Source organism: Carcharodon carcharias, chromosome 5 (genome assembly GCF_017639515.1).
Source record: "Carcharodon carcharias isolate sCarCar2 chromosome 5, sCarCar2.pri, whole genome shotgun sequence".
In the NCBI taxonomy this organism is placed as follows: Eukaryota; Metazoa; Chordata; class Chondrichthyes; order Lamniformes; family Lamnidae; genus Carcharodon; species Carcharodon carcharias.
In genome coordinates this window covers 44,457,442-44,482,053 of record NC_054471.1, presented here as the reverse complement: position 1 = coordinate 44,482,053, position 24,612 = coordinate 44,457,442, and the positions used below count along the sequence as shown (strand labels likewise).

Sequence of the window (24,612 nt, the reverse complement as noted above, 5' to 3'; positions counted from 1 at the left end):
CCCCAGAGTGTCCAGCTGACGCTTATCCTGCAAGTGGGTGCCTGAGGGCCCCGCCCTTACTCCTTGAGATGGTGCACCTGGTGGGAGGTCAAGGTGCCTACATCTTGATGGTGCCCACCAAGGTGTGTAGCTATGGAGTGCAGAGCTGAGAACAAATCTGGCAAGACCTGCTGGACCAAGGTCTCCATGGTGGTTGCCAGCCTTCCCATGGTGACCTCAGGGCGCTTGCATGTCAGAGCCATGACGTAAGACAGAATGTGAGCAGACTCCTCCATTGTTCGCTCTAGTCTGTTGAGTGACTGTCAAATCGCCGCCTGATGTTCCGCCGCCCGTTGTATTGAGTTGGCAACCACTTCCAGAGGGTCATAGGAACGATCCCTGTCCTCCCCAGCCAGCTCGGCTGCAGCATCCTTGAACTCAATGAGGACAATAATGTCGGCCATCTCTTCCTCAGTCTGCGCTCTTTCTCTTCTGTTGTGTGCCAGCTTGCCCTGTTTGAAGGCTAAAGAAAGGCACATGGTGAGAAGGAATGGAGCAGAGGTTGGGTGAGATGCATGTCCCCTGTGTGTGGTGAGCCCTCCGAGAAGGGCTGGAGGATGGAGTGTAAGCAAAATGATACATGGGATGATGGTGATGTGAAAGTTTCCGTGAGAGAACGAGTGGTGAAATGTGTCCCCCGCTAATGGTTGTGAGAGATCCCTGAAGATAGTAGCCATTTGAGTACATGACGCCATGATGAAAGTTTGACATTGGAGGGAGTTGAAGGATGACTTCTCTTGGCAGAGTGGTTGAGATCACTCATCCTCTTCCTGCACCGGATGACGTTTTGGGCGCTGGTTACCAACAGGACTGACCTCCTGTGCAACGGCCTCTTAGGCCAGAGCGGTGAGGCTGATCTGCTTCCTGGATGCATCCCTGGGATACAGGACATGCCTGTGCACCCGCATTCCTCTGAATAAGGCCTCAATCTAGTGGGTGAAGTGGGGTGCTACCTTCTTGAGGCTTAAGGCTTTCTTCATGTGCATGGAAGACATCTGTAATGGTCTCCTGGAGACAGGTGGGCTGGAGAGATGTATGTGTTCAACTAGCATTTATATATGGTGCCCAGAACATCGACCCTGCCAGCTGATGGCAGGTGGATGATTCAGCTCCCAACCCACCAGGTGATTCAGTCTGATACTTGCCTCTGCATTAATGAGCTTCCAAGCGTGGAATCGGGCATGAGATCCCACCATTCTGAGCAGCGGGGTGGGTGCTGCTGAAACCGCATGCCATCACACTTAGTCCCATAAATGGAAAGTTCCACTTAATGTTTCAGGTCGGTGACTCTTCATCAGAACTGAGGAAAGGGATAGAAATGTAATAGGTTTTGAGAAGGTGATAGTGATGGGGAAGTTACTCTCAGTTGTGGCTTCTGTTTGAGTGCCATTTGTTGCAGATCATTTCACCTGTCTGAATATAGTGGGACCCAGTTGACAGTAGAATGGAGTACTCACAAGCCAGGTTGCACTAAACTTGCAATATTGTCACTGTACCTATTCTGGAAGAGATGCAAACCCTTTCTCACTTATAAACTTTTAACTCTTATTTTACTGTTCCTTGGTCAAAGTCCTGGAACTGCTGTCCTAACAGCATTGTAGGTTTACCTACACCATATGGACTGCAGCAGATCAAGAAGATGGTTTTGACTGATCTCGAGCTGAGCTTTTGATTTTGTGTTATACAGTTGCAAGGTGCACCTGCTTAAACCTCTTAAATGTTGCCCATCTTTGCCTCTACAAGCCTATCTGCTGTTGAAATGCGCATCCATGCCTTTATCATCTGCACAGCCTCCCTATCCAGCTTCTCATTTCTCCCCTCTGTAAACTTGAATTCATCCAAAACTCTTCTGCTCGTATACTATCCTGTACAGTTCGGCTCATCTATTCCTCACTGACTTATTGGATTCGGAATTTCAACAATTGTTGAGTGACTGCCCTTGACATCAAGGCAGCATTTGACCAAGTGTGGCATCAAGGCACCATGACAAAACTGGAGACAATGGGAATCACGGGGAAAACTCTCTGCTGGTTGGAGACATATCTAGCATAAAGGAAGTTGGTTGTGGTTGTTGGAGGTCAAGCATCTCAGTTCCAGGACATCACTACAGGAGTTCCTCAGGGTAGTGACCTAGGCCCAACCATCTTCAGTTGTTTCATCAGTGACCTTCCTTCCATCATATGGTCAGAAGCGGGGATGTTTGCTGATGATTGCACAATGTTCAGCATCATTCGTGACTCCTCAGATATTGAAGTGTTCCATGTCCAAGTGCAGTAAGAGCTGGACAATATCCAGGCTTGGGCTGACAAGTGGCAAGTAACATTCACATCACACAAGTGCCAGGCAATGACCACCTCCAACAAGAGAGAATCTAACCATGGCTTCTTGATGGTCAATGACATTACCATTGCTGAATCCCCCACTATCAACGTCCTGGGGGTTACCATTGATCAGAAACTCAACTGGACTAGCCATATAAATACTGTGGCTACAAGAGCAGGTCAGAGGCTAGGAACCTACGGTGAGTATCTCCCCTCCATCTACAAGGCACAAGTCCAGGAATGTGATGGGAATACTCTTCGCTTGCCTGGATGAGTGCAGCTCCAACAACTCAAGAAGCTTGACACTATCCAGGACAAAGCAGCCCACTCGATTGGCACCTCACCCACAAATATTCACTCCATTTACCACTGGCAGCAGTGTGTACCATCTACAAGATGCACTGCAGGTACTCATCAGGACTCCTTAGACAGCACCTTTAAAACCCACAACTGCTACCATCTAGAAGGACAAGGGCAGCAGACACATGGGAACACCATCACCTGGAAGTTCCCCTCCAAGTCACTCACCATCCTGACTTGTAAATATATTGCCATTCCTTCACTGTCGCTGGATCAAAATCCTGAACTCCCTAACAGCACTGTGAGTACCTAGACCACATGGACTGCAGTGGTTCAAGAAGGCAGCTCACCAACACCTTCTCAAGCGCAATTGGGGATGGACAATAAATGTTGGCCTAGCCAGAGATGCTCACATCCCATGAATAAATTTTTAAAAATTAAATCCTTTCATGGCTTCATTTTTCCCTAGCTCCTTCAGACATAGGGCCCATCCCCACACCAAACTGGACAGTATTCACCAGAAACTGTCCGTACTGAATCATGGTGTCGTTTGCACTTACTGACACAAATACGTGTAACTGACTATTAACTTGGCTGAAGTTCATAGGAACTGCTTTTAACTGAGTTGCGTCACATACAGCATTATGACTTGCAGCCAACCTCATTCGGACGCACTGTATTGCCAGTGGCTGTGATGATCAAAACAACCCTGAACATTTACCTTTTCATATCATTCCAAGATGACGTGAGCCAAATTAGGTAATCTGCTTTATAAAGACTTAAAAAAGCAAATGACACATGTCTTATCTGCTTGAACAAGCAATATCTCTCCTTAATGGCAGCAGTATAAGAAGGTTGTATCTAAAGGTCTACCAGATGCTTCTGTACACCTATTATGGGTACAGAGTGTTGTGGTTATGTTGCAGGACCAATAATTCAAATGCTTGGGCTAATAATCCAGAGAACAGGAGTGAAACCCCTTCCTCAGCAGTTTGAGAATTGGAATTCTGTTAATAAAAAAATGTGGAAATAAAAAGATAAGATCAATAATCATGATCCCTAAACATCTTCACTACCATCCTCCAGCAAGGGAAACCTGCCATCCATATTCAGCGAGGCCTGTATGTGTGACTCCAGTTCCTTTTTTATTATTCATTCATGGGATATGTGTGTCACTGGCTAGGCCAGCATTTATTACCCATCCCTAGTTGCCCTGGTTCAGGGGGCATTTCAAGAGTCAACCACATTGATGTGGGTCTGGAGTCACAGGCAGGCCAGAACAGGTAAGGATAGCAGATTTCCTTCCCTAAAGGACATTAGTGAACCAGATGGGTTTTAACAACAATCAACAATGGTTTTGTGGTCATCATTAGACTTTTAATTCCAGTTTTTTATTACTGTGCAGTGATCACTCCTAGCAGTACTGTTATGAACAGATGTGTTGCAGCAGGTAGAACGGTGAGGATGAGGACCCTCTTGTTGGTTCTCTCACCACCTGTATCTGGTAGCTGTGGTATGTCTTATAGGACTCAGCTAGCAGTGGTGCTAGTGAGCCACTCTTGGTGATGGACATTGAAGTCCCCCACCTGAAGTATATCCTGTACCCTTGCTATCCTCAGTACTTCATCCCAAGTGCTGTTCAGCATGGTGGAGTACTGATACATCAGTTGAGGGAGGGTGGTAGGTGATAATCAGCAGGAGGTTTCCTTGCCCTTGTTGGACCTGATGCTGTGAGACTTCATGAAGCCCAGAGTCAATGTGGCGGATTCCCAGGGCCACTCCCTCTGAATTGTGTACCACTGTGCCTCATGGGACAGGACATAGCCAGGGGTGGTGATGGAAAAGTCTGGGACATTGGCTGTAAGCTATGATTCAATGAGTCTCACTGTGTCAGGCTGTGGCTTAATTAGTCTGTGGGACGGCTCTCCAATTATGGTACAAGTCCCCTGATGCTGGTGAGGACAATTTTGCAGGGTCATCTGGGCAGAGCGTGCCTATGCCTATGCCAAGTGGTCCATCCAGTTTTTTGCTTTTTTGATTTTTCTGTAGCAGTTTGATACAACTGAGTGGCTTGCTAGGCATTTCAGAGGGTAGTTAAATGTCAAACAAATTGCTATGGGTCTGGAGGTACATTTGGGCCCGACTGGGTAAGGATGGCAGACTTCGTTACCTGAAAGATATTAGTGAACCAGATGGTTTTTTGCCATCTGGACAGTAGATGGGAATGTGGAATTCAGAACACAAACAGATTAGCCATGATCTTATTGAATGGGGGAGTAGGGTCGAGGGGCCAAATGGCTTATTCTGCTCCTATTTTGTATGTTTAAGGCAACCCAGTAGTTCCATAGTCACCATTACTGACACTAGTTTTTTATTCCAAATTTATTACATTTAAATTTCACATTAGATTTGAACTTGTGTGTCCAGAGCATTAGTCTGGGCCTCTGCATTATTAGTTCAGTACGTGATGGCCCATGTGCTTTTGGGAAGAAATCTATATTTTATGTGGAGTGATAGTCCCTTTAAGAACTAGGTTTCATTGAAAGGAGATTTATGGTAAGGCAGATGGATAACAGTAAATAATCATGTGACCAGGTTTCCTGGGAGCTAAACAATAAAGGTCAACATAAGTTAATTGTAGGGAGTGGTTCTGTGTTCAACCAGTTTAGTTTTGAGTTTTTGGACCAAGCTGGCTGCAGAAGAGAAAACATCTCTCTCAAACAAAACTCAGTTGAAAGTTTGTGGGTAGGCTGAAAAAGAGTAAAACAGTTATTAACTGAAGAACTCCTAACAGTAAGTTGAACTTCTGGTATAGCCAAGCTGAGAGAGAGAGAGTTTTCTATGCAAAATTCCATAGCTAAAGAATATTAGAGAAACAGAGTTAACATTTCGAGTCCAAAGTGACTTCTTCGGCAATTCCAAGGAAGAGTCACATTGGACTCAAAACTTTGTTTCTCTCTCCACAGATACTGCCAGACTTGTTGAGTTTTTCCAGAACTTTCTGTTTTTATTCCAGCACTCCAGCATTTGCAGTATTTTGCTTTTATTTAAAATAGAGTGTGGTTAGGTGGATTCATATTCTTTGATTTTGGTGTAGCAAATTTCTTTTGTTTTAATCTATGAACCTTGTAGCTTCATTCTTTTAATAAACTCCCAAAGAATCTGCACTATAATGATATATTTTGTTCTGCTAAACTTGGCTAGATAAAGCAATCTGAGATGGTGGGCCTAGTGGGAACGTCACTGGGCTAGTAATCCAGAGGCCCAGGCTAATGCTCCGGGATCACAGGTTCAATCCCCACCACGGCAGCTGGTGGAATTTAAATTCAATTAGTATAATCTGCAATTGAAGGCTAGCCCTAGGAATAGTGACCATGAAACTACTGTTGATTGTTGTTAAAAACCCATCTGGTTCATTAATGTCCTTTAGGGAAGGAAAACTGCCATCCTTACCTGGTCTGGCCGACATGTGACTCTAGATCCACAGCAATGTGGTTGCCTCTTAACTGCCCTAAGAAATCATTTAGAAAGCCACTCAGCTCAAGGACAATTAGGTATGGGCATCAAGTGCTGGCCTTGCCAGCAACGTCCACCTCTCATGAAAGAATAAATAAAATACAGGCGAAGTATGATGGCTATGTTTCTGTCACTGACAGTGCTATCAGGCAACACTTACTCAGAAATAATCTGCTCACTGCTGCTCAGTTTGGGTTCCACCAGGGCCACTCGGCTCCTGACCTCATTACAGCCTTAGCCCAAACATGGATAAAAGAGCTGAACTCCAGAGATGAGGTGAGAGTGACTGCCCTTGACATCAAGGCAGCATTTGACTGAGTGTGGCATCAAGCAAAACTGGAGTCAATGGGAATTGGGGGAAACTCTCCACTGGCTGGAGTCATACCTAGCACAAAGGAAGATGGTTGTGGTTGTTGGAGGACAATCATCTCAATCCTAGGACATCACTGCAGGAGTCTCTCAGGGTAATATCCTCAGCCCAACTATTTTCAGCTGCTTCATCAATGACCTTCCCTCCATCAAAACATCAGAAATGGGGATGTTTGCTGATGTTTGTACAATGTTCAGCACCATTCTTGACTCCTCAGATATTTAAGCAGTCCATGACCATATGCAGCAGGACGTGGGCAGCATTCAGGCTTGGGCTGACAAGTGGTAAGTAACACTTGCGCCATACAAGTGCCAGGCAATGACCATCTCCCACAAGAGAGAATCTAACCATCTCCCCATGACATTCAGTGCCATTATCATTGCTGAATCCCCCACTATCAACATCTTGGAGGGTACCATTGACCAGAAACTGAACTGGACTAGCCATGTAAATACTGTGGCTACAAGAGTAAGTCAGAGACTGGGAATTTTGTGGTGAGTAACTCATCTCCCAACTCCCCAAAGCCTGTCCACCATCTACAAGGTATAAGTCAGAATTGCAATTGGATACTTTCCACTTGCCTGGATGATTGCAGCTCTGACAACACTCATGAAGATGAACACCATCCAGGACAAAGCAGCCCGCTTGAAAGGCACCCCATCCACTACCTTCAACGTTCACTATCTCCATTACCGATGGCAGCAGTGCAGTCTATGAGATGTACTGCAGCAGCTCACCAAGGCTCCTTCCACAGCACCTACCTTTCCCTGACCTCTACCAGGTAGTAGACAGCAGATGCATGAAGACACCACCACCTGCAAGTTCCCCTCCAGGCCATAAACCATCCTGACTTGGAACTGTATCGCTGCTCCTTCACTATCACTGGGTCAAAATCCTGGAATTGCCTCCCTAACAGCACTGTGGACTTACCTACATCACATGGGTTGCAGAAGTTCAAGAAGGTGTTCACTACCACCTTCTCAAGGACAGTTAGGGATGGGTAATAAATGCTGACCTAGCCAGCGATGTGAAAGAATAATAAAAAGCTGGCAGTGGTAATGATGAAAACAGTGTCAGATGAATTAAGAATATCACACAAAAGAGTGTGTATATATATGCAGAATGTAAAATATTAAAGTAAAGGAAGATTTGCAAATCTATAGCACCTTTCATGTTCCTAGCTTGTCCCAAAGTGTGTTACAACACTTTTATGAAGCGCATTCATTGTTGTAATGACATTCTGTACAGTGTGTTGGTATCAATATATACATTACTCTTGTATTTAAAGCTGTGTAAGTTGAATGCCAATATTGCAGTTAGTAAGTGCATTGGAATTGAGAGACCGGATGCAGACTTGTTCACAGTCTTTGTATAATTTGGCCTGTGTTCATTCCTCTCCAACTAGTACTGAAATGCATTTCTAGCTGCCTTCAAGGATCCCTGCCATGGAATGTTCTATGAATACAATTGCATGTTGCCAACCATGCTTGGAGTAACTTGCTCCCAAGAAGCTATCCATAATTGTCACAAGTACAAAGTGTACCCTGGAAGGGAGAGGTTTAATGCTTAATGAACAGTTCTATTTATATACAAAGTATCATGAATTTTTGCAATTTTTTTGCTGCATGTTTTTGGAAAGTGATCAATATCAAGTAAAAGGGCAGCCCTTTGACCTTGCCTAATATTCTAAATTGAACGTTTTACAATATTTATTATTCTCTCTTCAGGTTAGATTTAGAGTGAAATCTGTGGACACAGTATAATGTTAAAATGTGGGATGTGCATACAAATCTCAGCGGTCCCTCTGCAACAACAGCAATGACTTGTATTTTTATAGCGCCTTTAATGTCATAAAATGTTCTATAATGAAGTTGAGGTTCTACCTGTCCCCAGTGTTGCGAAGGATGGGTCTGGCCACGCTGCCGCGGAACGCTCCAAGTAGTTGGACTGTGCCGTACCACCTGTCCCTCGTGGGAAAATTTATACAGGGAAACACCTTCAACCACTAGTCCATCAGGCAGTGGTCGGCACGTAACGTCTTAAAGGCCCTGAGGGAAAAGGAGAGGGTGGATCCTGTGGGATGGTTCCCTGAGCAGACTGACAAAGTAATTTGGCAGAATGCCTCATCACCAGAACTTTCCAACAAACACCAAGATGTAGCTTGGCTGGTGGTGAGAAAGGTCCTCCCTGTAAGATCCTTCCTACACGCCAGGAGTCTCACCCCCTCTGCACGTTGCCCTCGAGGTGGCTGTGGTGGGGAAGAGACCGTTGTTCACCTCCTTGTAGATTGTGTCTTTGCAAAGAAGGTCTGGAGAGAGATGCAGTGGTTGCTGTCGAGGTTCATCCCGAGCAGTTCTGTGACAGAGGACTCTGTGCTCTATGGGCTGTTCCCAGGGACACACACCGAGACAAACATCAACTGCAGCTGGAGGATCATCAACTCGGTGAAAGACGCTCTATGGTCTGCCCGAAACTTGTTGGTTTTCCAGCGCAAAGAGTTGTCCCTGACCGAGTGTTGCAGACTGGCACTTTCCAAGGTCCAGGACTACGTGCTGAGGGACACAGTTAAGCTTGGGGCAGCCGCCGCAAAGGCGCAATGGGGAAGGGTCGCTGCCTAAGACCTTTCTGCCACAGTGCACTGGGGGGCTGGGAACTGTAAAGAGCCCCTCAGGCTGTACAGATTAAAATGTATGTCTGCCAATGATTGAAATATTCATTGATTTTTCTGATACACCTTGTGATTCATGTTGTAAAAGTTGAACCTGTTTGTATTTTTGTAATGGTGATTTGAAATGTTTCGAAATGTTTTTGAAGATTTATGAATAAAGTATATTTTTGCAAAAAAAAATGTTCCATAATGAATAAAGTATATTTTTGCAAAAAAAATGTTCCATAGTGTTATCCAGGCCCAGGAATAAAGATCAGTTCTCAACTGGTTCAGTTTTCAAATGGAAATTGAAACTGGTTGTTGGCTGGTTTGAACTGATCCCAGTTGTATTGTTCTAATTGTTCGGTATTGTTCCCAGTTGGCCAGTTGAATTGTTTCCTATTGAGCTGGCAGGTTGGTTCTAGTTGTGATCAGTTAGCCTGGTTAAATTTACTGGCCCAATTTGTTCCATTTGGGACCAGGGTGACCAACTCTTATGAAGTTAAAAAAGGAGCATCATAAACTGCAATAAATGAACACATTAGGGACCAGGATGTGGGGGGTGGTGTGTCGGGGATGGCATGTTGCTGACTGTTAAGAGCAGGGGGCGGGGTGTTGATAAGCGTGGAGGTGGAGGAAGTTAAGAGGAGTGGGGAGGAGGGGTCTTAAGGAAGCAAGATTATCAACTAAAACTTACAAGTTATGTTGTTAAGTCATCTCTGCTGGCTAACTCCAGACCAACTAAATCACAAAGTCACCTTGGAGTCTCTTCAGCCTTCCACAGGCTATCCTACAAAAATAAGGGACAAATGAGGCAAACCTCATGGGACAAACAGTCAAAGGACAATCCCTTAAAAACATAAGAGGTCGCCCTGCAGCTAAGTATTCAAAACTTGCAAAAGGGAAAATCTATAAAAAAAAAAATTCACCCTCTCCATTCACATATATCTCACTAGAAAATGAAAAAAACTTATTTGTCTGTGTGTGCTGTGGGCCAGTGAAATATAACTTCATGGACTGCACTGTAATCTTCAAGTTTTATTGTGAGGCATGAAACACAAAACATATGAAGCAAAAATCAAATAAGCAGTGGAGAAACAAAAAAAATAAAGTACAGAAATGTTAAATTGCAGCAGTTAATCAAAATGCTGAACTTAAGCATCATTTGCATTTACACATTGAATGGTTCACCGGATTTTTGTCTTTTGTTGAGGTCCTGAATCTACTCGGATATTATTTATTTTTTCAAGCTCTTTCTTGAAAGCTTCCTCGCCTGGGTCTGAGAGAAACATGCCATAAAGTAAGAGAAAAAGTTTAAGAAATTAGTCGGGGACTTCCAAAACAGGAGACAAGTGGCTTCCAAGCTGACCTGCTGCTGCAAGAAATTGTATCATTTATGCTTCTGCAATAAAACAGCCTATCCTTCAGTTCGTCGGACCCACAGATGCCAACAGCCAAAGACTTTACGAATAATGAATTCCACCTTTGGCTGTGTGCCTTAGTCCACATTCCCTGTGGTATTTTTTTTTATTCATTCATAGGGTGTGGGTGTCGCTGGTGAGGTGATTATTTATTGCCCATCCCTAATTGCCCTTGAGAAGGTGGTGGTGAGATGCCTTCTTGAACTTCTGCAGCCCAAGTGGTGTAGGTACACCCACAGTGTTGTTAGGGAGGGAGTTCCAGTGATAGTGAAGGAATGGTGATATATTTCCAAGCCACGATGCTGTGTGGTTTGGAGGGGAACTTCCAGGTGGTGGTGTTCCCATGCATCTGCCGTCCTTGTCCTTCTAGATGGTAGAAGTCATGGATTTGGAAGGTGCTGTCTAAGGAGGCTTGGTGAGTTCCTGCAGTGCATCTGCCACTGAGCATCAGTGGTGGAGGGAGCGAATGTTTGTGGATGGGATGCCAATCAAATGGGCTGCTTTGCCTTGGATGATGTCGAGCTTCTTGAATGTTGTTGGAGCTGCATTCACCCAGGCAAGTGGAAAGTATTCCATCACACTCCTGACTTGTGCCTTGTAGATGGTGGACAGGCTTTGGGAAGTCAGGAGATGAGTTACTTGCTACAGGATTCTGACCTGCAGGAAACTATAGGCCAGTTAGCTTAACATTTGTCATAGGTAAGATGTTAGAAGCTATTATTAAACAAGTTATAACAAGGCACTTGGAGAAATTCAAGGTAATCAGGCAGAGTCAACATAGCTTTGCAATAGGGAGATCACATTTAACCAATTTCTTGGCATCCTTTGAAGAAGTAACAGGTGCTGTGGATAAAGGGGGACTGGTAGATGTACTGTACACAGATTTACAGAAGACATTTGATAATGTGCTTCATCAAAGGTTATTGTGGAAAATAAAAGCTCATGGTTTTGTGGGTAACGTATTGACATGCATAGAAGGTTGGCTAGCTAACGGGAAACAGAGAGTAGGCATAAATGGCTCATTTTGTGGTCGGCAAGATATGATGAGTAGTGTGCCACAGGGATCAGTGCTGGGGCCTCAACTCTTTACAATTTATATAAATATTTTGGATGAAGGCACTGAGGGTATGGTTGCAAAATTTGATGATGACACAAAGGTAGGTAGGAAAGTAAGTTGTGAAGAGGACCGAAAGAGGTGGGGACATAGTGGTATTGTCACAGGACTAGTACTCCAGATACCCAGGTTCGGACCTGGGTTTGAATCCCACCATGGCAGATGATGAAATTTGAATTCAATAAAAAATCTGGAATTAAAAGTCTAATAATGACCCCATGTCGTAAAAACCCATCTGGTTCACTATGTCCTTTAAGAAAGAAAATCTGCTGTCTTTACCTGGTCTGACCTACATGTGATTCCAGACCCATAACAATGTAGTTGACACTTAAATACCCCCCTGAAATGACCAAGCAAGCCATTCAGTTCTCAAGAGCAATTAGAGATGGGCAATATATGCTAGCCCAGCCAGCGACGGCCATGTCCCATCAACAAATAAAAAAACCAAAACGATATAGATAGGTGAGTGGACAAAAATCTGGCAAATGGAGCATAATGTAGGAAAATGTGAGGTTGTCCATTTTAGCAGGACGAATAAAACAGAGAATGAAGATTGCAGAGCTCTGGGATGCAGAGGGATCTGGGTGTCCTAGTGCATGAATCACAAAAGGCTAAAATGCAGGTGCAGCAAATAATCAGCAAAGCTAATAGAATGTTATAGGTTATTGCAAGGGGAAATGAGTACAAGAGTAGAGAGGTTATTCTTCAGTTATACAAGGCATTGGTGAGACCAAATCTAGAGTACTCTGTACTGTATTGGTCTCCTTATTTAAGGAAAGATATAAGTGCATTAGAAGCAGTTCAGTGAAGGTTTCCCAGAGTAACACCTGGAATGGGCAGCCTAAGTTTGTATCTGCTGGATTTTAGAAGAGTAAGAGGTAACTTGTTTGAAACACATAAGATCCTGAGGGGACTTGACAGGGTGAATTTGGAAAGAATACTTCCTCTTGTGAGAGAATCTAGAACTCAGGCATCACTGTTTCAAAATAAGGGGTCGCCCATTTAGGACAGAGATGAGGAGAAATGCTTTCTCTCAGAGGGTTTTGAGACTTTGGAATTCTCTTCCACAAAAGGTGGTTGAGGCAGAGTCCTTGAATATCTTTATGTCAGAACTAGATAGATTCTTGATAAGCAAGGGAGTGACAGGAACATGAGGTTACAGTCAAATCAGCCATGAAACTACTCCTGATCCTAATTCGTATGCTCTTTTAGCCATAGCGTTTATATGGCTAGTCTAGTTCAGATTCTGGTCAATGGTAACCTCCAGGATGTTTATAGTGGGGGATTCAGCAATTGTAATGCCATTGAATATCAAGGGGCAATGGTTAGATTCTCTCTTGTTGGAGATGGTCATTGCCTGGTACTTGTGTGGTGCGAATGTTACTTGCCACTTGGATATTTCCCTGAATATTGTCCAGGTCATGATGCATTTGGAAATGGAGTGCTTCAGTATCTGAGGAGTCATGAATGGTGCTGAACGTTGTGCCATCATCAGTGAACATCCCCACTTCTGACCTTATGATGGAAGGAAGGTCATTGATGAAGCAGCTGAAGATGGTTGGACCTAGATGCTACCCTAAGGAACTCCTTCAGTGACGCCCTGGGACTGAGATAATTGACCTCCAACAACCACAACCATCTTCCTTGACTCCAACCAGTGGAGAGTTTTCCCCCTGATTCCCATTGTCTGCAGTTTTGCTAGGGCTCCTTGATGCCACACTTGGTCAAGTGCTGCCTTGATGTCAAGGGCAGTCAGTTTCACCTCCCTCTGAGTTCAGCTCTTTGGTCCATGTTTGAACAAAGGCTGTAATGAGGTCAGGGTCTGAGTGATCCTGGCAGAATCCAAACTGAGCATCAGTGAACAGATTATTTATGAGCAAGTGCAACTTGATAGCACTATTGATGACCCCTTCCATCACTTTACTGATGGGGTGGTAATTGGCCAGGTTGGATTTGTCCTTATTTCGTGTACAAGACATACCTGTGCAATTTTCCACATGGCCGGGTAAATGCCAGTGTTGTAGCTGTACTGGGACAACTTGTCTAGGGTCATGGCAAGTTCTGGAGCACAAGTCTTCAGCACGATTGCCAAAATATTTTCAGGGCCATTAGCCTTTGCAGTATCCAGTGCCTTCAGCTGTTTCTTGATATCACGTGGAGTAAATCAAATTGGCTGAAGACTGGCATCTGTAATGCTGGGGACCTCCGGAGGAGGCAGAGGTGGATCATCCACTTGGCTCTTCTGGCTGAAGATTGTTGCAAATGCTTTAGCCTTATCTTTTGCAATGATCTGCAGGCTTCCCCATCATTGACAATGGTGATATTTGTAAAGCCTCCTCCACCATGACTGGATGTGGCAGGAATGCAGAGCTTAGATCTGATCCATTGATTGTGGAATCGCTTAGCTCTGTCTAGCACATGCTGGTTATGCTGTTTGGCATGCAAGTAGCCTTGAGTTGTAGCTTCACCATGTTGACAACTCATTTTTAAGTATGCCTGGTGCTGCTCCTGGAATGCCCTCCTGCACTCTTCTTCTGAACCAGGGTTGATTCCCTGGCTTGGTGGTAATGGTAGAGTGGGGAATATGCCGGGCCATGAGTTTACACATTGAGGTTGAGTGCAATTCTGCTGCTACTGATGGCCCATAGCATCTCATGGATGTCCAGTCTTGAGTTGCTAGATCTGTTCGAAATCTAACCCATTTAGTAATGTGGTAGTGCCACACAACAAGATGTGTGAAGACGGGACTTTGTCTCCACAAGGACTGTGCGATGGTCACTCCTACCGCTGCTGCCATGGACAGATGCATTTGCAACAGGCAGTTTGGTGAGGAGGAGGTCAAGTATGTTTTCCCCTCTTGTTGGTTTCCTCATCACCTGCTGCAGACTAAGCTTAGCAGTTATGTTCTTTAGTACAAAAACAGAAAAACAGAGCTCTGAAGAAGGGTCATACAGACTCGAAACATTAACTCTGTTTCTCTGTCCATAGATGCTGCTAGACCTGCTGCATTTTTCCAGCATTTTCTGTTTTTGTTTCAGATTTCCAGCATTTGCAGTATTTTAATTTTATCTTAATGTTCTTTAGTACTCAGCCAGCTCGGTGAGTAGTGGTGCTACCGAGCCACTCTTGGTGACGGTCATTGAAGTCCCCCACCCAGGGTACATTCTGCGCCCTTGCCACCATCAGTGCTTTCCCTAGGTGGTGTTCAACATGGAGGAGTACTGACTCATCAGCTGAAGGGGGATGGTACGTGGTAACCAGCAGGTTTCTTTGCCCATGGTTGACCTGATGCCATTAGACTTCATGGGGTCCAGATTCGATATTGAGGACTCCCAGGACAGCTCCCTCCTGACTGTATACCACTGTGCCGCCACCTCTGCTGGGTCTGTCCTGCGATGGAACAGGACATACCCAGGGATGGTGATGGTGGTGTCTGGGACATTATCTGTAAGGTACGATTTCATGAGTATGACTATGCCAGGCTGTTGCTTGACTAGTCTGTGAGACAGCTCTCCAAATTTTGGCACAAGCCCCCAGATGTTAGTAAGGAGGACTTTGCAGGGTCGACGGGGCTGACTTTGCCGTTGTTGTTTCCAGTGCCTAAGTTGATGCCGAGTGGTCAGTCCGGTTATGTTACTTGTCGACTTCTTGGCAGATTGATACAACTGAATGTCTTGTTAGGCCATCTCAGAGGGCATTTAAGAGTCAACCACATTGCTGTGGGCCTGGAGTCATATCCTACCCCACAGGGACTGCAGTGATTCAAGAAGGCATCTCATCATCACCTTCTCAAGAGCAACTGGGAATGGGCAATAAATGCTGGCCAGCGATGCCCACATCCTGTAAATGAATTTTTTTTAAAAATTCCAACATCTGCTATGGTAGGATTCTAATCAGATTACACTGGTCCTCTGGATTACCAGTCCATTGACAATACCACTGCACTACCACCTACCTATCTCAACATTACCTGGCTATTTTACCTGTAAGTAAAATCAGGGACATAATCAGTATTTTATATGTAAAATTGGAAGATAATACAGACTCAGATTAACTACAGACTCTACATGAGGTTATTCAACAGTTCAGGCTCAATGAATGACAAGTCATTGGTGATGGAAGCAAGTTTAACAATGCACCTGCTGTCATAATGATTTGTCACTTCTTGCTGAAACCAACATAAAATTAATTTTCAAAACATTTGATAATGATTATCTTGCCATCAATTGCAGTGTACAACTGCTCACTGGACTCTTTGTGTACCAGATAGGGGATGTGCTGACTCTGTCTGGGTGGTTCTTGGGGTGGAGGCATGTCCAACAAGCTTTCTTTGTGTGGTACTGGTAGTGCAACACCTTGCCTGACAACATGATGAAAAATAATTTGCATCATTCATATATCAGAGTTGGGAGGCCATTGCACAATTCCAGCTCACTTTATTATCTGTTTCCTATTAGACAGACCTGCATCAGTCACAGGAAGACGTTTACTACGTAACAATAAAATAACAGTTGTATCTCACCTATTTTTGACAGTTCCGCAATTTCCTCCTGTGGCCTGTGGTTCACAGCTTCCAACTGCTGCTTCTTGGACTGGGAGGCTGTATTGTATCAAATTTTCCTTGCAGTCATTCTGTCTACCATTGTTGCTCTCAGGAGTTTGTTCAGGCAGACTTCTCCATAGTTCTGCCAGAGAGAAAATATTTTTGACATCTCCTAGCTTTGATTTGAGATCACATAAAGAATTCACAATGGAAATCAATGAGATAATATTTACCCTGGCTGCATTTGCATCTTCGAGTGCTCTTTTCACCCTTGTCAGTGCAGAGGATATTGTCACCACTGCCCTCGACAATGCTATCCACAATCTAAGGCACCCAAACATTGAGCCGCTCTGTACTCCCAGTCTGAGCTCTTCACTGGTGTCTATGGATCAAGAACAACATTAAGGTATAACAACATTATGTGGCACATTTTAGATTTACCTGTCTTGTCATTTGGGACAATATAATAGGCAAATGGTTTCAAGACAAAGTGCTATAAGATTCACAAATCTTCTCATTCCTTTCAACAAAAGAAACTTTCCTTATACCTTTTAAATCTACCTGTGAGCTTGGGAATGAGCTTAGAACTTGAAATCCACTTTCTACTCCACCTCTTGTAGTGCACTGCTGTTTGACAGGATCCATCGCACCATGCAGGGACTTATGATTAGTCACTGATGTGATGTACAATTCAATGTACTGTTGATCAAGGAATTCAGGCTAACTCAGACAGGCTTTGGAGAATTAAACAAAAAAAGGGTCTAGCTGTGAAAAAAGAGCAGAGATAGTGGCCTGAATTTTCACCGCCTGGTTAACTCGGAAACCCTTTAAAAATAGCAGGGGGCCCTAATTTCGGGGTTCCTGACCCCATTCTCAGGATGTGCGATTTTTGGGAGTGCCTTTGAAGGGTGTGGGCTGCTTCCTGTCAGGAGCCAGATCCGGCTTTCCCAACTTGGCTGGCTACATTGTGGCGAAAGGCATGTTGTACTCTTTTGCAATTTTCATGGAGTCAGGCCAGGTTTTTAAAGAGTCATGGTTTATGGCCCCTTAGAGAAGTTGTGAACTCTAGTGTGCATGAGGGGTACTTTTAAAAGGTTAGTTCAAAATGTCCCCCTCATGCTCCCTATGTCCCCTCATTTTTCCTATGCCAAGCTGTGCCCTTCTGCCCTCCCCCTCAGGCCCCTGAGACAACAAGACATCTATTAGAATAAAGAATGCCTTCTCCCCAGAGAAAATATTGTTTGATTGACAGCTCAGGCTCTCTAATCTCTGCAGTCAATTTCACAATGTTTGTGTACATAACTCAAGCTGTTTCAAGTGTTTGTGGTTTTTGAAAGTCAATGGGCCTGGATGATTGATACTTTTATTAACTTGTCCAGACTTTTTTCAAGCATAGGGGAAACTGATCAAAGGATTACATTTTGTCAAAGCTTTTATTTTGCACATCCCACTTTACACTGTGATATTCATTGGTTCTAGAACATGTACGTTGAGTCAATAGGCATAGATGTGCCAGAACTTGGCATTGGGGGCCTGAGGGGGTGGGTGGAAGGACAGAGCTTAGTATAGGGGGCATGCAGGGCATGAGGGGGTAGGTGGAAGGGTAGATCCTGACCTAGGGGGCATAAAGGGCCTGAGGGAGTGGATGGGGCTTGAGGTGGTATGGATGGGGCATGGAGAGTGTTCAGAGGGTGAACAGGGTGTGAGGAGTGAGGGTGGAGGGGCTTTGTGTCTTTTTTCACTAGGACAAAGTCTCACGCACTTCTTCTCTGGTCGGCTGGCCTGACTCCAGCCCACACCCACCCCCCAGCAATAAAGATCCCGCCTTGGGGGGGCACAGTCTCCCAAGGTGGGTGAACTGGGATGGGAATTTTCCCAATACCCTCTACCTGCTTCGAGGATGAAAATCCAGGCTGTTATGTGAGTATTTAAATAAATTATATTAAAACAGCCCCATAGACTCAGACCTGTCTCCAGTAAAGCTGCAAAATAAAACTCTTTTCTTGCCCCATCCTCTCAGAGAAAATTCAAAAGAACTATTTTTCCCTCTCACCACCCAGAATGCAACACCCAAAGATGAGGAGGGGGTGGTGGGATACACATTGCTGATTGACAATCACTGTAGCCGATCAGCAAGCGATTTTCAGTACAGTTGGCCAGTCACGGAGTGGTGGGCAGTACCTCCTCCAGCTCCGATCTCTCATCTTCCTCTGCAGCCATATTAATGCTTCTTTCCAAGCTACCACTTTGTGGGTCTTGCCGCTGCTTCCAGGCCACTCTGCAGTGTTTCTTGCCTCCCTTCTGGTACTTGCCTTGCTCTCCCTGTTATGGCCACCTCCCTCCCGCTCTTCAGTATGGCCGCTCCCACTCTCCCCCATACTCGCCTCCCACCCACTGCTTCCTGATCTCCTCCCGATCACCAAGCCCTTGTTGCTTTGCTCGCCATCCTTTCAAATGCACCTCTCACAAGCAGCTCATTCACTGCATTTTGACTGTTTTCAACTAATTTTTCCTTGAGGGGGAGCATTATAAAGCAAAATTTAACACCAAGCTATGTAAGAAGATATCAGGACAGAGTACTGGAAGCTTAGATGAAGAGGTGCTTTTAATAAGTATATTAAAGGAGAATAGAGAGGCAGTGAGTTTCAGGGAGGGAATTCCAGAACATGGGGCACAGGTAACTGAATACACAGCCACAAATTTGGGGGGGGAGGGGGTGTGTGGGGTTGGGGGGGCGGGCAGTGATTAAGCTGGGGGATGCTCAAGAGATCCGAACTGGAGGAGGCAATTATCAGGGAGGGTTGTGGGGCAGAAGGAGATTGCAGAGGTAGGGAGTTCATGGAGAGATTTGAAAACAATGGTGAAAATTTTAAAATTGAGCCATCACTTAACCAGGAGCCAGTGTAGGCCAGTGAGCACAGGGATGATGGATAACCAGAACTTGGTTAGGACACAGGTATCAGAGTTTTGGATGAACTCAAGTGGGAACCTGCAAGTTCCCCTCAAACTCACACACAATCTTGACTTGGAACTATATCACCGTTCCTTCATTGCCGCTGTGTCAAAACCTTGGAACCCCCTTCCTAACATCACAAGGTGTACCTACACCAGATGGATGCAGCAGTTCTAGAAGATGACTCACTATCACCTTCTCAAGGGCATTTAAGGGTGAGCAGCAAATGCTGGCTTTGCCAGTGCTGCTTGCATCCCATAAAAGGATTTTTAAAAAGTTTAAGGAGGATAGAACACAGGTGCCTGTCTACGACTGCATTGGATTGGTGTAGGAATAATCAAATCTAGAGGTAACAAAACCATGGATAAGGGTTTCACCAACAGATAAGCTAAGGCAGGACAGGGTTGAGCTATATTACAACCATATACTCTTTGAGATTAACTTTGGCACAAAGATAGAGTCCTGGGGCCTAGGCAACTGGGCCTGGTGGGAAATCATGAGAATGGGGACTGAGGTGGAGGGAAGCCTTCCTATCATCTGGAGCACAGGACCTGAGAGATTTTAACTCCAGGGCTAAAGTCGCATAGGTCCAATGAGTATCCTGGAAGAATCTGACAGGTGTCCCTTTTGATTACGCATGAGCAGGTTAAGATTGCAACCCATAGGTAGGCAGTAGGTTCAATGCAAAAACCATTTAAAAATTGGCAGTAAAGTTTCTAAGGTTGACATCTGTAATAACTGTAAAGCAAGTATTTCATAGAAATTTGTGACATTGAAAGAGACTATTCAGCCCATCGCATCTATGCCAGTAGGAAAAGAGCTAATTTCACTTTCCAACTATTGGACCATAGCTTCATCGATTATGGCACTTCATTTGAGTATTCAAGAATTGTTTAAATGTGATGACAGTTTCTGCCCCTACCAGCTTTTCAGGCAGTGAGTTCCAGATTCCTGCCATCCTCTGAATGAAAAAGTTTCTCCTCAACTCTCTTTTTTTCCTGCCAATTTCTTTAAATTTACATCCCCAGTTATTGACCATGCTGCTAAGGAAAATAGGTCCTTCCTCTCCACTCTAGGCCCCTGGTGATTTTATACACCTCAATTAAATCTCCCTTCAGCCTTCTCTGTTCCAAAGAAAACAGCTCAGCCTATCCAATCTTGCCTCATAGTTAAAATTCCCCATTCCTGGCAACTTCAATGTGGGCCATCAATTAATTTACCTTGTTATGAATGCTATGTGGATTCAAATAGAGAGCCTTCAGTTTTGTTTTTTTTGTTACCTTTGTAACACCTAGTCTTGACTGTTGATGTATTCTTAGGTTTTTTCTCTCTGTCCCTTCCTGCCATTCTCTGACCCTCATTTCTCATATTACTATTTTGCTCTCCTGTCTTGAAAGAAATTACAGTATGAGAGGGAGCTAGCTAGAAATGTAAAAACGGATGGCAAGAATTTCTACAGGTATTTAAAAAGGAAAAAAGTAAGTAAGGTGAGTGTTGGTCCTCTCGAGGGTGAGAATGGGGAGTTAATAGTAGATAATTAGGAATTGGCGGATGAAATGAATAAATATTTTGCTCCTGTCTTCACTATAGAGGATACAAAAACATTCCAGTAATAGTTGTAAATCAGGAGGTGGAAGGGAGAGGGGAACTTGGTGAAATTACAATGACTAAGGATGCAGTACTGAGCAAACTGATGGAGCTGCGGGCTGAAAAGTCTCCAGGTCTTGATGGATTTGATCCTCGGGTCTTAAAAGAGGTGGCTAATGTGGTAGCAGATGCGTTGGTGTTCATTTTCCAAAATTTGCCAGACTCTGGAAAGATTCCATCAGATGGAAAGTAGCAAATGCAATCCCTCTATTCAAGAAGGGAGGGAGGCAGAAAACAGGAAACTATAGGCCAGTTAGCTTGAAGTCTGTTGTGGGGAAGTTATTAGAATTGATCATTAAAGAGGTTATAGCTGGGCACTTAGAAGAACTCAAGACAAAAGGGAAGAGTCAGCATGGTTTTGTGAAAGAAAAATCAAGTTTAACCAATTTTATTGGAGTTTTTTGAAGGAGTAATATGCGCAGTGGATAAAGGGGAGCCTGTAGACGTACTGTACTTGGATTTCCAGAAGGCATTTGATAAGGTGCCACATCAAAGGTTATTACAGAAAATAAAAGCGCATTGTTAGGGGGCATGGATAGAAGATTGGCTGTGGCAGAAAGCACGTGTTTTTCTGATTGGCAGGATGTGATGAGTGGAGTCCTATGGGGGTCTGTCTGGGGCCTCAACTTTTTATGATTTACATCAATGACTTAGATGAGGGGAGTGAAGACATGGTAGCTAAATTTGCAGATGACACAGAGATAGGTAGGAAAGTATGTTGTGAACAGGACACGAGGAGGTTGCAGATGGATATAGATAGGTTGAGTGAGTGGGCAAAGATCTGGCAAATGGAGTTTAATGTAGGAAAATGTGAAATTGTTCACTTTGGCAAGAAGAACAAAAAAGCAGAGTATTCCTTAAATGGAGAATGGCTACATAATTCTTTTATCCCAGCTTTATCCCAGCTCCACTCTCACTGCTTTACCCTAGCCGACCATTTGATTGAATAAATTAAATATAACCAGCTTTCCAACTGTAAAACAGATTAGCTATTGAAACAATGTAGGTGTTACCTTGGATAATTATACCTCTGTAACTTTATGAGCAAATCTTTTCTTTTTTGAACTAGTGATCTCTGCTAGAAGAGACTTTGGGTCATTTCATTCATCCAATGTGCAAGAACTTCTTGGAACTTTAAAGGTTAGATTTTTACATATGATTTTTGGCAGGGAAAGCAATTAATCATTATGCTTTTTTACATTGTAGCTTAATAATTCTGAAGGTACTAATAGAGAATATTTGCGATGAAAACTAGGAATTTCTTTCTTCTAACAAAACAGCCAATTTGCAGATTGTAATATAGTGATTGAATATGAGTTAATTGCAGCATTTAGAAAAGAGTTATGCTACAGCAGTCTCAAAAATTGTAATATTTAAATAGGAGTTTTGATGTGCAGACTGCTCTGAAGGATTATTGAGTTGGAAAGTGCTCCACTGCTGTCACAATTACTACAATAATACTCAAGCTATTCTAAACTGTTATCATAATCATTATCACTGCTTCCTGATCTTATAACAATGTCCAGAAGTTTTATATAGTTGATGTAGCATAGTTTCTTAAAAGCTGGTGAACATGTAAAACGTTCAAGTTTTTCAAAATAAATTGTAGCCGGGAGGTGAAGAAAGAAAGAAAATGTCAATAAGTTTAACATTGTAAACTTGCAGGGCAATGGGGAATAGAGCAGGGGAATGGAACTTAGTAGATTGCTGTATGCAGAGAAACATAGGCTCGATGGGCAAATGGCCTCGTGTGCTGTAAATAACTTCAAGAGCGGAATTTTCCAGTCCCTCCCACCACCGGGATCTTGACCATTCACACAAAGTCATTAGAGTTCTTGCCGTGTTACTGCCAGGTCCACGGGTCCAGATGCTTGCATTTGACCTCCCTGGCCACCAGCTTCCAATCCCTTCTGAGGACTGTCCTTGAATGCCTCCTGGCTGCCCCAAGGAATCATGTAGTTCGTTCTCCTGTCCACCTCCACCACTAAGGCCTCCAGCTGCTGCCTGTGATCATGAAGCCCTATGTCTGCTCTGGTGTAACATTCTCCTTGTTTAGAATTGCAACAAGAATCACAGAATTGTTACAACTCAGAAGGAAGGAATTCAGATATAAAAACAAAAAAACTGCGGATGCTGGAAATCCAAAACAAAAACAGAATTACCTGGAAAAACTCAGCAGGTCTGGCAGCATCAGCGGAGAAGAAAAGAGTTGACATTTCGAGTCCTCATGACCCTTCGACAGAACTTGAGTTCGAGTCCAAGAAGGAGTTGAAATATAAGCTGGTTTAAGGTGTGTGTGTGGGGGGCGGAGAGATAGAGAGAGAGAGAGGTGGGGGGGTGGGGTGTGGTTGTAGGGACAAACAAGCAGTGATAGAAGCAGATCATCAAAAGATGTCAACGTCAATAGTACAATAGAACACATAGGTGTTAAAGTTAAAGTTGGTGATATTATCTAAGCGAATGTGCTAATTAAGAATGGATGGTAGGGCACTCAAGGTATAGCTCTAGTGGGTTTTTTTTTATATATATAATGGAAATAGGTGGGAAAAGAAAAATCTTTATAATTTATTGGAAAAAAAAGGAAGGGGGAAACAGAAAGGGGGTGGGGATGGGGGAGGGAGCTCACGACCTAAAGTTGTTGAATTCAATATTCAGTCCGGAAGGCTGTAAAGTCCCTAGTCGGAAGATGAGGTGTTGTTCCTCCAGTTTACGTTGGGCTTCACTGGAACAATGCAGCAAGCCAAGGACAGACATGTGGGCAAGAGAGCAGGGTGGAGTGTTAAAATGGCAAGCGACAGGGAGGTTTGGGTCATTCTTGCGGACAGACCACAAGTGTTCTGCAAAGCGGTCGCCCAGTTTACGTTTGGTCTCTCCAATGTAGAGGAAGGAATTCAGCCTATCGTGTCTGTACCAGCTCTCCAAATAAGCATTTTGACTTGTCATTCTCCTTCCTTTTTCCCATACCCCTGCACATTGTTTCTCAGAATCACAGAACTGTTACGGTATAGAAGGAGGCCTTCAGCCCATCGTGTCTGCACCAGTTCTCTGAACATTTTAACTTAGTACCAATCTCCTGTTTTTTCCAGTAACCCTGCACATTGTTTCTATTTAAATAATAATCCAACGCCGACTTGAATGCCTCAATTGAACCTGTCTCCATCACACTTCCAGGCAGCGCATTTCAAACCCTAACTACTCACGTGAAAAAGTTTTTTCTCACCTTGCATTTGCTTCTTTTGCAAAACAATTTAAAACTGCTCTCTGGTTCTCGATCTATTTACGAGCAGGAACAGTTTCTCCCTATCTATTCTGTCCAGGCCCCTCATTATTTTGAAAACTTTTGTCAAGTCTCCTCTCAGCCTTCTCCTTTCCAAGGAAAACAGTCCCAACTTCTCCAATCTCTCCTCATAACTGAAGTGTCTCATCCCTGGAACCATTCTCGTAAACCTCTTCTGCACTCTCTACAATGCGTTCACATCCTTCCTATAGTCTGGCGCCCAGAACTGTACACAGTACTCCAGCTGAGGTCTAACCAGTGCCTTATATAGGTTCATCATAACCTCCCTGCTCTTGTACTCTGTGCCTTTATTAATGAAGCCTAGAAAACTGTATGCTTTTGAAACAGCTCTCTCTACCTGTGCTGCCACTTTTAATGATTTATGTACATATACACATGGCTCTCTCTGCTGCTGCACACCCTTTAGAATAGTATCCTTTATTTTATACTGTCTCTCCATGTTC

At 43.9% G+C, this 24,612-nt stretch overlaps 1 protein-coding gene across 1 annotated transcript in view; it reads left to right on the top strand.

The window, feature by feature from the left end:
- Nucleotides 1-818: 818 nt before the first annotated feature.
- Nucleotides 819-24,612, top strand: part of LOC121277702 (probable L-cysteine desulfhydrase, chloroplastic) — a 139,095-nt gene continuing 115,301 nt past the window's right edge. Inside the window, exons 1-2 of the mRNA XM_041187338.1 lie at nt 819-885; nt 21,941-22,011. Coding sequence (XP_041043272.1) covers nt 819-885; nt 21,941-22,011 — 138 coding nt within the window. The remainder of the gene's footprint in view (nt 886-21,940; nt 22,012-24,612) is intronic.